General features: G+C 53.6%; 1 protein-coding gene across 1 annotated transcript; it reads left to right on the forward strand.

Moving 5' to 3' along the window:
• The first annotated feature begins 1,795 nt into the window (after nucleotides 1-1,795).
• Nucleotides 1,796-11,603, forward strand: SSC4D (scavenger receptor cysteine rich family member with 4 domains). Its single transcript, XM_077908149.1, has 10 exons — nucleotides 1,796-2,077; nucleotides 4,034-4,069; nucleotides 4,347-4,652; nucleotides 5,411-5,488; nucleotides 6,199-6,513; nucleotides 7,515-7,592; nucleotides 8,152-8,226; nucleotides 8,342-8,653; nucleotides 9,850-9,927; nucleotides 10,568-11,603. Exons 1-10 carry the CDS (start codon nucleotides 1,810-1,812, stop codon nucleotides 10,882-10,884), a joined length of 1,863 nt encoding a protein of 620 aa, XP_077764275.1. The 5' UTR covers nucleotides 1,796-1,809; the 3' UTR covers nucleotides 10,885-11,603.
• The last annotated feature ends 273 nt before the right edge of the window (nucleotides 11,604-11,876 follow it).

The raw sequence follows: 11,876 nt of genomic DNA on the forward strand, positions 1-11,876 counted from the left end.
TGGTAGAGCTGATACTTCTAAGCACTGTTATGCTGCCTGCCCCCCACCCCCTGCTGTAAAGGCAAAAGGTACACTAATAAAGGGCAGCCAGGGAGTGTGAGAGCTTCAGAGAGTCACAGTTCACAGAGGGCAGGGAACAGTTAAGTCTCATTTTCACCTGGGGTCCCACGGGGTGAGGCAGGGGCAGGGCCAGATCGCTATGGAGCCCCTCAGTAAAGATTGGCCTGTGGCTGCCCCTCCTCATAGTCCTCAACTCCCCATCTTCCAGCTGTCCCCAGGTCAGGCAGAGGGAAGACAAAAGCTGATTATTCCACTGGGGGCTGTACTGGGCCCCATGAATGGAGTATTGAAAACCCTGTGTCCACATCCAGATAGGTTTTCAATCTCTCCCCAACCAGACTGTTTGTATGCCAGATTGGAGGCCAAGTCAGGGGGAGATGGGGGCTGTCTCTTGGTAGGAGGTATCTCCCTCTCAATATATCTCAAACAGATCCATCCTCTAAACCAACCCCCATCCCCCTCCAACCATCCTATTACTGTCTACACAGTGTATCAGACTCCTGCTGAAAGTCAGCCAGGCAAGGGGACCTGGGGTCTTACTGGGAGGCTGCTTTCATGGTGCAAATGTTCACTGAGCTCTACACTTCTGATTTATGTACTTTGGGGCTTGTATACATCAACCCTTAATTAATTAATTATTTAATTAAAAGATTTTATCCATCTATCTATTTGTGGCGGCAGGGAGAGGGCCAAGGAGACTCCACACTGATCGCAGAGCATGACTCAACCCTGAGACCATGACCCAAGCCAAAATCAAGAATCAGAGGCTTAACCGACTAACCACCCAGGTGCCTCCAAAATCTATTTATTTAAGTAATCTCTGCACCCAACATGGGGCTCAAACTCATGACCTGGTGATCAAGAGTCACCTGCTCTTCTGACTGAGCCAGCCAGGTGCCCTTATTCAAACCAAAATTTTAAAAAAAGCATCTTAAAAGGCTTCCCACCCAAAAAGGGCAGAGCATTCCAAATGGCATCTACTCTCCCAGCCCTTCACCATTTTGGCATATTTGAGAGTCACAGGAACCATATTTCCTTGATGTTTATTTTTCCTTAAATTGACTCATTTATTCTCATTTAAATTAACTTTTTTAAAAAAGACTATATTTACTTATTTGAGAGAGGAAGAAAGAGACCGTGAGCAGGGAGGAGGGACAGCGGGAGAGGGTGAAGCAGACTCCCCACTGAGCAAGGAGCCCGATGCCAAACTTGATCCTAGGACCCTGAGATCATAACCTGAGCTGAAGGCAGATGCCCAATTGGCTGAGCCATCCAGGTGCCCCTTAAATTAACTTTAAAGAGAAACTTTATATTGCTCCAAATAAATGGAAAACCAGAAGCCTTTACCGTAAATAGAAAGCACTGCTAAAAAAAAAAAAAAAAAAAAAGAAAGCTCTGCTAAACAAAACAAAACAAAACAAAAAAAAAAAAAAAAGGAAGAAAAGAAAGGCATAAACATCCTTTTAACACCCACTAAAATTATGTGCATTACCACCAGTGGCACCAACACCAGGCTTTGGGATGCACTGCTGCGCGGAGGATAAACTCTGAGCCCTCGGCACAACCCCCAGGCCTGTCTTGGTCTGGGACCAGGCAACCCTCCAACTTTGTCTCCTGCCTCTTGTGCTCACACACCCGCTGCTCCAGCCAGACCTAGCTCCTCATTAGAGTCCTGTGCTCCATCCTTCCCTGAGGTCCCAGCCGTTGCTCCTGCTGCTGCCTCCACTCGAATGCCAGATCCAAACGGAAATGTCACATCCCCCTGAAGCTCTCATTGGGCCCCTTCCAGCTGGAAGAAGTGACTGGGGATATTTAATTCCAGATGCTCCAGCTGTGACTTCTCACCCCTTGATGGGACCCTCTGAAAGGCCACCCCCTGGCTGGTTACACAAGGAAGCTGAGATGCGAATTGGTCTGCAGCCAGCAGAGAAGAGCAGGGGGTGGAGGCCAGGAGACAGGAGTGCTGCCCCTTCACCCCTCCCCCCAGCCCTGTCCTTCCTCCTCCTCTTGCCGCTGGGTGAGTGCCTTCCCCTAGCCTCTGACCCTTCCCCTTTCTGGCTCTGGGGTCTTCCCAGCTGTAAAATTATGGTGGGACATGGTTTGTCAGTGAGGTGGTTTCCGAAGTTCTTTCCAGCTGACATTTGTTCAAGGTTGATGAAAGCCAAGGGTCTGTCTGAGTTGGGCAAGTGGAGGCGTAGTGCTAGAGGGGAAGGCTCAGTGTACACAGAGTCTGGGCAGTTAGAGGGCATTGGAAATAGGGAAGGAGGGGAAGGAGGGGATTCAGTAATGGCTGTTGGAGAGGCAACTGGTGGAATACATAGAACCAAATGACCTAGAGACCATCTTAACCTTTCTTCGTCTGTAAAATGGGTACACTAGTACACTCCACACACACCCTTTGGAGCACTGTTGTAAGGGTTCTATGAGGTAATGTACATGAATGTGCCTGAGAACTATAATGCCCTGCACACAACTGAGGGGCTCTTATGGGATGTTCAATTTCCCGCGTTAGGCCAGTTTCCCAATCTCCTCCCTACATCTTGGGCCATATGCAGAATTGTGTCGTGAAGAAGAGTATGGCTGTCTGGGTTGGAATCCCAGCTCTAATCCCTGTTGGATGTGTGGCCTTGAGCGAGTTGCCTAAACTCATTAAGCCGGACATTCCCCATAAGTGTGATCCTACCCACCTTATACGTTGTCCTAATGATTAAGTGAGCCAGGCCACATAAAGCAATGAGCACAGTGCCATGGGGGCTGAAGCAGAAGGACTTGTATAGGTAAATCTTTTGGGGAATACATATCGTAACGAATCCCAGAGCCAACTGACATACTTCAGACAGAGCTACGGACCATCTGCCGAGTAATAGGCTCTTGGCGGCGGGAGCCCTGGGAAACACCTGGATGAGACAGGCATGGCCGCATCACCCAACAGAAGGCCCAGAAAGGGCCATGGAGACGGTGCCCAGGAATTCAGAGGAAACAGAGACCTCTAGCTGAGGGCTCCAGGAAGGGTTCCCAGAGGAGGGGACTTGGAGCTGTATCTTGAAGGAGGTGCAGGGCTCTAGTGAGCAGAATTGTTCACACAGAGGAGACTGTAGGGTTAAAGACCCAGAGACAAGACAGATGGGCTATAAAGAAGTCTAAGGGAGATGGGCCCCTGGCTCGCTCAGTAGGTAAAGCATGTGACTCTTGATCTCAGGGTTTTGAGTTCCAGGCCCACTTTGGGTGTAAAGATTACTTAAAAATAAAACATTTTTTAAAAAGATTTAGTTACTTATTTATTTGACATAGGGACAGAGAGCACCCATAAGCAGGGGAGCAAGAGAGGGAGAAGCAAGCTCCCTGCAGATCCCAGGGCTTGGGATCATGACCTGAACTGAAGGCAGATAATTAACCGACTGAGCCACCTAGGCGCCCAAAAATAAAATGTTTCAAAAAAAAAAAAAAAAAAAGTCTGGGCACCCAGGTGGCTCAGTGGTTGAGAGTTTGCCTTTGGCTCAGGTAGTGATTTGGGGTCCTGGGATCGAGTTCTGCATCAGGCTTCCTGTGGGGAACCTGCTTCTCCCTCTGCCTACGTCTCTGTCTTTCTGTGTTTCTCTCATAAACAAATAAATAACATCCTAAAAACCAAAAAGTTAGAGGAAGATGGTGAGAGGGTACTAGAAGGCTTTGTAGTGAAAACTTAGAGTCTGGGACTCCTGCAGGAAATAGGGAGTCTTTGAGGAATTTCATGATGGAGAGAGATAAGCAGACACCTGTTTCAGGCAGATGTCTCTGGAGTGATGGGAAAAGAGTGAAGCAAGAGGCCCACTGGGACAGTTAGAGAGAGAGAAGAGAAGCTTGGAGAAGGCAGGGGAAGTGAAGAGGAGGGGGATGATGATAAGGAGCATGGGTGGAGGGGAGGCTGCATCCTGGGGCCAGGTGGCCAAGAGAGGGGGCAGTGGGGTCAATGCTCTTCCTCGTTCTGTTTCAGCCAGCGCCGTACAGCCCACCTCGTTGCCCTTTCCAGGTAGGTGCCTCTGCCCCTTCTGCCCACACCCTGCCCTGCCCCTAGGTACTCAGATGCTCAGACAGATCCTCAGGCAGTAATGACTAACCAGCCCTCCAGAACTCTAGATGCCCTCCCAACGTGTTGCATTAGCCTCTCCATTGGACAGAAAAGGAGAAATAAGGCCCCAAAGGGACTCATCCCGAGGTTCCCGCACTTCCACAGCTTCACAGCAAGGTGGGCGTCCTGTAGGTTAGGCCCAGCAATCCCTCTGGTGCCAGCTCAACCCTCTCCACAGAGCTGAGGCTGGTGGGGGGCCCAAGCCGCTGCCGGGGGCGCCTGGAGGTCTTGCACGGTGGCTCCTGGGGCAGCGTCTGTGACGATGATTGGGATGTGGTGGATGCCAACGTGGTGTGTCGACAGCTGGGCTGCGGCCTGGCGCTGCCCGTGCCTCGGCCCCTTGCCTTTGGCCAAGGCCGGGGCCCCATCCTGCTGGACAATGTGGAGTGTGGCGGGCAGGAAGCTGCGCTGAGCCAGTGCAGAAGCCGAGGCTGGGGTGTTCACAACTGCTTCCACTACGAAGACGTGGCTGTCCTGTGTGATGGTACGCAGAGACCTGTGACCAGGGAGGGCAGGCAGCAGGGCTGTAGGCTGGGTGAATGAAGGGACTTCCACACAGAAGACCAAGCCCGAGTTAGCATTGCATAGTTCTAGGGAAGAGCCTCAGTTCGGTTTTCAGGATCTCAGTGCTCCTTCTACTTCAATGCTGAAGGAAAACCAGCATTGTTTCTACGTAGGGCCTTGATTGTTCCAGTAGAGCCCTCTTCCCATGTACAATCAAACAATTAGGGCCAACATGGGCAGTGAGGTCCATTTGGTGACGCACTGCAGCAGAAATCTCTGTGAGGTATTGACCTTGACAATAATGGTTCTAGTCTTTCAAGAAAATCACCTGGTTGCCTCATTAAAACACAGACTGTGAAAAAAAAAAAAAAAAAAAAAAAAAAAAAAAAAAAAACACAGACTGTGGCCCCATCCCAGAATTTCTGATTCTACAGTCTGGGGTGGGGCCTGGGAATTTGCATTTCTAATCAGTTCTCAAGTAATGAGATATTGCTCTAAGAACTAAAAGAACTCATCTGAAGCTACCGCTTTCTGGACTCAGGGGCCCCTTCTCCCCTCAGGGTTCTTGGCTTTGACCCTTTGTGTAGCCAGAGGCCCTATGACAGGTACCTTAGGGGGTCCATGCCCTGCTGCTCACACACCCATGGGTGTGAAGATGAAGAACAGAAAGATCCATGTATCCTCCTCCCTTCCACCCTGCTTCCTTTTTTTTTTTTTTCCACCCTGCTTCCTTCCCAGAATTCTTGCCCACGCAGCTCCCAACAAGGAAAGTGATCATCAGTAGGGCGCCCCCTACAACTCCTCAGAACGGGAAAGGTAAGTAAGGGCAAGGTGGGGGACCACCTGGGTCTTAAGAGAAGGACCCCAAAGGGAGTCTTCCATATCTACCCTTAACAGTAGGAAGAGAGGGATGACCAACGGGTGAGCTGGGTCCTTCTCCCTCCCCATCCCACCCCTTGCAGCCCCTCAGGAAGCTCACAGTCTGGGTAGGGAAAGAGGAGTCCATTCCCATGGGATGATTAAAAATAGCATAAGTTTTATCGAAAGGTGAGGCCCCAAGCTTAATTCAATGGGAAAGTCAGATATGTACAGAAATGCGGATAATGATGTAGAATGAGAACATGAAAATACCCTAAAGGATGAACAGATAAACAGGCAAGGAAGCCCAGGGAAGGAAGAAGGTCTCATGTATCAGAAATCAGGGAGAGTAGTAAATGAGGAAGCCATGTCCTATATGGTTAGGATTGCTTAGGGAGAGCATGGACCAGTGCGAGGAAGGTCAGTTTTAGGCAGTCAAAGCCAGCCTATCCCAATCCCACAAAGCTCCCCCAATCTGGGCCTTTGAGGAGGCAGTGCCCTGGGTTATCTGTGTGTGAACAGCTTCTCCTTGGTTTTAGGTCCTGGGCACCAGGCCCTGTGGGTAGTGCAGGGCCTGAGGCATTGGGGAAGCCTCGGGTCAGGTGCACCATGGGAGGGGGAGGCAGAGCCCCGAGGGAGATGCTCCCTGCTCCCACCCCACCCCCCAGGTGAGGGCAGCGTGCGCCTGGTGGGGGGCGCAGGCCCATGTCAGGGCAGAGTGGAGATCTTACATGGCGGCCTGTGGGGCACCGTGTGCGACGATGACTGGGGGCTGCCAGACGCTGCTGTGGTCTGCCGTCAGCTGGGCTGTGGGGCCGCCCTGGCTGCCACTACCAACGCCTTCTTCGGCTACGGCACGGGGCACATCCTGCTGGACAACGTGCACTGCGAGGGCAGCGAGCCCCGCCTGGCAGCCTGCCTCAGCCTGGGCTGGGGTGTGCACAACTGTGGCCACCACGAGGACGCCGGCGCACTCTGTGCAGGTGCGGGCTGGGGGCAGGGGTGAGGGACACCTGCAGTGGGTCAGGGCTTCGTGGCTATTCCAGTGCTCCCCAGTGCTTTCCAGGAAGGCCTCAAAATTACTTTTAATGGCTCAATACTGCACTAAAAGTACCTCTGAAAGTCCCAGTAGTCTTTGTGGTAGGTTTCACAGTATTGTGCCACCAATACTCCAGAATTATCTAGCAGTACCCCAAGAATGCTCCTCGAATTTTCTAGCAATTTCTATGTACTCTTCATGGAATACTTCAGAGTAAACTAATAGTACTCTAGACTTGCCCCAGAGATACTCTTGAATTGTCTCACTGTAACCCAGGGGTGTCCCCAGACTTAAATAGCATAGCCCTCTGTAATTCTGATGCTCTCATACTTGTATTTTCACCCACCCGATCCCTCTCCCATTTTGAGAGTTTTCCTGAAAAATTGGAATGATAGGACCAGTAGTGGCTCTTCACAGACGGACTTCAGTCTACAAGATATAAATTGTTTGCCCATACCTCAGCAAACCAGGGCCATCCTTCCTGGTTTACAGATGGGAAAGCCCCAGCGCATTCGGCAGAGCCTTACCCAAGGTCACGTAGTGAGTTCTGACAAAGCCACAGCTAACCTTGCTGCACAGTCTCCAGTATGATCCTTGCTTTCTAGTCCTATTTTATCTGTAAGATGGGAATGAGTCTTGTTCTGTAAGTCCCTCAGAACCGTGCATGGCCCTCCCTGGTGGGTCCACATTGCGTTTCTGGAAAACACTGGAGAGAAATGAAAGCGCATCCATCAAAGTTCATAAACTGTGAAGTGTACAGTAAATTACAAACACTGTCAAGTAGGGCAGACCTCCTTGGACCCTAGCTGAGGTTGTGCCCCTGACTCTGGAAGTAAAATCTGTTGTCTTCTCCAGGGAGACCCTCCCATCCTCCCCTGACAGCCCAAGGCTGACCAGGAACCAGAACCTTGGCCTCTGACCCTGCTCCCCTCTCTCTTACTCTAGAGCTGGGCCCTCCAACTTTCACAGCATTACCATCCCTGGCCACAAGAGAGGACTGGGCCTGGCACACTGATCTAGAGGGTAAGGAGACCAGCCTCCCCCACTGAAAGGCTGGGGCAAGGTACGCAGGGATGGGAATTAGGCTGTTCTGGACCTCCTGGAAGGGGGCCCTGGCTAGGCGACCAGGACTTTTGGCCAGATGGTAAAGAGATGGGTGAGAGAAGGATGAGCAGTTGAAGCAAGGATGAAATCCGGAGCTCTGGAAAATTCAGCAAGGTGGGAGGAGATAGTAAAGGATCTCTTCAAAGCTCTGAGGTAAAATTTGGGCAGGTGCTGAGGTTGGCAATTGAGAGACCTTGAGAGGTTGAGCTAAAGGCTGAATGAAGGCTACGAGCACATTTGGAATTCGGTCTGGAACTATCATTGGGATTGAAATTAGGATAATGCCTGGAATTAGGACTGGGTTCGTTCCAATCAAGTTTCCTGAGGACCACACGGGACAACACGATGACACTTAGGAGTGAGGCTGAGGGGTGCAGGTGTGGTGCAGCTGAGGTATCCCATAGGCGTCGCTGTGCCTGGCTGCAGGCCAGAAGGCCCCCTTGCCCCTACGAATGTTCTCGGTGCCCTGTCTCTGCAGCTACCGGAGTTGGCGCCCTGCCTTCCAGGGAGATGGCACTGTTCACCACAGCTACCTGGGCCTCGGGGAAGAAAAGTAAGTGGCAAAGCCAGGATTCTGTGGGAGGTGGGAGAGGGTGGGGCTGGGGCTCTGTCCCCGATCCTGCGGCCCCAGCCCAGCTCCTATGGCCGCGGGCCTGTGCGCCCCGCAGGCGGGCGGCTGCGGTTGGTGGGCGGCCCGGGCCCCTGCCGTGGCCGCGTGGAGGTGATGTACGCCGGGGGCTGGGGCACCGTGTGCGACGACGACTGGGACTTCGCGGATGCGCGCGTGGCCTGCCGCGAGGCGGGCTGCGGGCCTGCGTTGGGCGCCACCGGCCTCGGCCACTTCGGCTACGGGCGCGGCCCCGTGCTGCTGGACAACGTGGGTTGCGCCGGAACGGAGGCCCGCCTGAGCGACTGCTTCCACCTGGGCTGGGGTCAGCACAACTGCGGCCACCATGAGGATGCCGGAGCGCTCTGCTCAGGTGAGGAAGCGGCGGGACACAGCAGAGGCTCGCAGCACCGCACCGCACGGCCTCCCCGGGACGGGCGGGGCCGCGCGCAGGCGCGTACCGCGGCGCACGCGGGGTAAGGCGGGCTCTGAGAGACCGGCGGTCCCGCGCGCGAGGGCTCCCTGCGGCACTGCTGCGGGAGCGGGCCCGGGACGACGCGCACCCCGCGGAGAGGGGCGGAGCCCGAGCGTCCACGTGCTCTGCGGCTGCGCGGCGCGGGCGGTGCCGGGAAGGGAGCGTTCTCTGCTGAGCGAGCAGGGAGGGGCGGAGCAGCCGGGGGGTGGGGGAGCCGAGGCGGGGGACGGCTCCGGGAGGGCGAGCGCTTTGCGGCGGGGGGGGCAGGCGGGAGGTGAGAGGCGGAAAGCCGGAGGCGAGGTCTGGAAATCTGTGCGGAGGGAGGGGCCTGGGCGCTTTGGCTCTGCTGAGTCAAGGACCCACAAGGCGGCTCTAGTAAGCAGTTAGTTGATCAGCTTTCGGGGAGCAAGCGTTTGACCTTCGGGAGGAATCGATGGAAAAGGATATTTGCTGAGTCTGGACCTATTTTAAAATGCTTCTGTTCATTGACTGGTTTGGGAGTTGACAGCTTCACCCTTCTTTGGTGTCCTGGGTCTAGTAGCTTTGGCCGCAAAGGGGTAGCTATAAAGGGTTCTGCGTTGGGTCCCGGGGTGAAAGAAACACGACTCCCATTTCTTTCTTTTCTTTTAAATATTTTTATTTATTCATGAGAGAGAGAGAAGCAGAGACACCAGGCAGAGGGAGAAGCAGGCTCCATGCAGGGAGCCCGATGTGGGACTCGATCCTGAGTCTCCAAGATCACGCTCTGGGCCGAAGGCAGGCACTAAACCACTGAGCCACCCAGGGATCCCTCTTTCTTTCTTTCTTTCTTTTTTTTTTTTAAGATTTTATTTGAGAGAGAGCATGTTCCTGCGCGTGCAGGAGCAGGGGGAGGGGCAGAGGGAGAGGGAGCAGCAGACTCCCTGCTGAGCGCGGAGCCCCACAGGTGCCCCCACAGCCCCCATTTCTGATCCAGGTGGCAGAGAGCAGTTCTCCTTCAGGGTCCTGTGAAGTTCTCTTTGTCCCTAAATCACGGGGTAGGAGGTAACCTGGCCTTAAGGAACATGTACCCTAATGTGATGGCCACCTCTTTTTCTTTGTCCTCTCCGAGCCAGGTCCAGAGGAGCTAGGGCTGCAAGGCCAGCAGGACGGTTCTGAGACCACCCGGATGCCCACTCCTCGGCCCAGGGACGGTAGGTGCCCACAGCCCCAAAGATGGAGGTAGAGGCATTAGGAGAAACATGGCCAGAATTGGGGGAGATCATAGCCAGAGACTGCACAGCTGAACAGATTTGTACCAGGTTTAAGAACCTTTGTTTTGTGCTAGTCTCTGTTTTCATGAATAGGGGTATGATGTCCAGAAAGAGGTACGGGGTGGGGGTGGGGGGTGTTGCTAAGGGAGCAATCTTAGAGATTTCTAGAGATGGGACCAAAATAAAGGGATGTGGCTGCTTCTCAAAGACAGAAATGGAAGAATTCACTTTTAAACCTGTGGGTGAGAGGAGATGATGACCTTCAGGGGACACATTCACAGTCTCCAGAGAGCAGCACTGGGGTTATGAACAGAGGACCAAGAGCAGACATGAGACTCTTGGGTTGTGTACAACACCCCACAAAGGCTTGTACACGTTCTTCCAGTCCAGAGAGTGAGCCTGGACTGCTGCCCATCCTTTTTTAATCTGATTTGTCCGCCCTCATCCATCAGCCCTGAGGGAAATGCTGTATCTCAGACCACCAGCCTTTGTCTTTTCTGTCTACCCGTTCAGTGGCCTGGCATGAGAGTAGCCTGGCATAGGCCAGCCCTTGCAAGCCCTGATCCTCGTCTCTCTACAGGGCACCTGCGTCTGGCCAACGGAGCCCACCAATGTGAGGGGCGTGTAGAACTCTTCCTAGGGCAACGGTGGGGCACCGTTTGTGATGACGCTTGGGACCTGCGGGCAGCCACTGTCCTGTGCCGCCAGCTGGGCTGTGGCCAGGCCCTGGCAGCCCCTGGCGAGGCCCACTTTGGCCCAGGCCAAGGCCCTATCCTCCTGGACAATGTTAAGTGCCGTGGGGATGAGAGTGCTCTTCTGCTCTGTTCTCACATACGCTGGGATGCCCACAACTGTGACCACAGCGAGGATGCTAGTGTCCTGTGCCAGCCATTGTGACCCCGCCAGTTCTGCAGACCATCTCTTCTGGGAGCCTACTATGGCTTGTCCCTCTTCCTCCAGGAAGCCCTCCTCCTGTGACAATTTCAGTTCACCCTACCCTTCCCTCCTCTTGCCTGGGAGAGAGCCTGCTCAGACAGTGTGGTCCTGTGTGGGGGAGCCTGGCTCTACCCATCAACTTGGGTGACCTCACCTGTCATCAACGACCGTGGGCCTAGTTCATTGAGAGCTCCCATTTTCTGCTCAGACAAAACATAAAATGGGAAGGGAATGACTCTTAACTCTCTTCTTTTGGTGGGGTTCCTGTTAAAGCAACTTGACCCTGCCTTCCTGGACCCTGGTCCAGGAGGCTCAGGGACTCTCTGTAAATGGGGTTTCTCCCTTTCTCCCACCCATACTGGGATCCGCAAGAAGAGGGAAGGCAGGAGAGGCCCACAGCTCTTACCTTAGACTGACTGCCTGGGGCTGCAGAAGAACCAGGGTCATTGCCCTGGCCTTCTCCGTGAGGGCCCACACTCAGATGGTGCTTGGCTGGACAAGGGGAATGGAGGGGCCAAAACAGGGATCCTGGCCCCTCCCTGCAGCTGGAACCAACATCTCTGATTTATGCTGCCCCCACCACAGAGCCTCCACTTTGCAGTAGCAAAGAACCCTGGGGGCCTATAGCCACCTGTTCATAGGTGCCAAGTCAATAAAGCATTGTCCTCCCGGTCTTTTAACTTGTGGACACAAGCGCATCATTTGTAGCAGCAGGAAAGACTGGTTAGGATTCTGGAGGAAACCAGCTGGGGATGGAGTGGTTCAAGAGCATCATTAGAGAGCTCTCAGCAGGCCTACACATCTTGGAAATGTTGACTCACTATATGAGGCCTGGAAGGCCCCAGAGGATCCCCTAGCCCATCCCTACTTTCCTTTTGCATATAGAGAAATTTAGGTCCTACAGAAGGGAAGGGTCTGCTCCAAGACACATTTCAAGGTGGCAGAGTCACTAG

The sequence above is a fragment of the Canis aureus genome, chromosome 8 (assembly GCF_053574225.1).
Source record: "Canis aureus isolate CA01 chromosome 8, VMU_Caureus_v.1.0, whole genome shotgun sequence".
NCBI lineage: Eukaryota > Metazoa > Chordata > Mammalia > Carnivora > Canidae > Canis > Canis aureus.

Coding starts and splice junctions, on each gene's coding strand:
- SSC4D (XM_077908149.1), top strand. CDS start 1,810: ATGTCACATCCCCCTGAAGCTCTCATTGGGCCCCTTCCAGCTGGAAGA. Junction 5,489..6,198: donor AACTCCTCAGAACGGGAAAG/GTAAGTAAGGGC, acceptor CCCACCCCCCAG/GTGAGGGCAGCGTGCGCCTG. Junction 6,514..7,514: donor CGCCGGCGCACTCTGTGCAG/GTGCGGGCTGGG, acceptor CTCTTACTCTAG/AGCTGGGCCCTCCAACTTTC.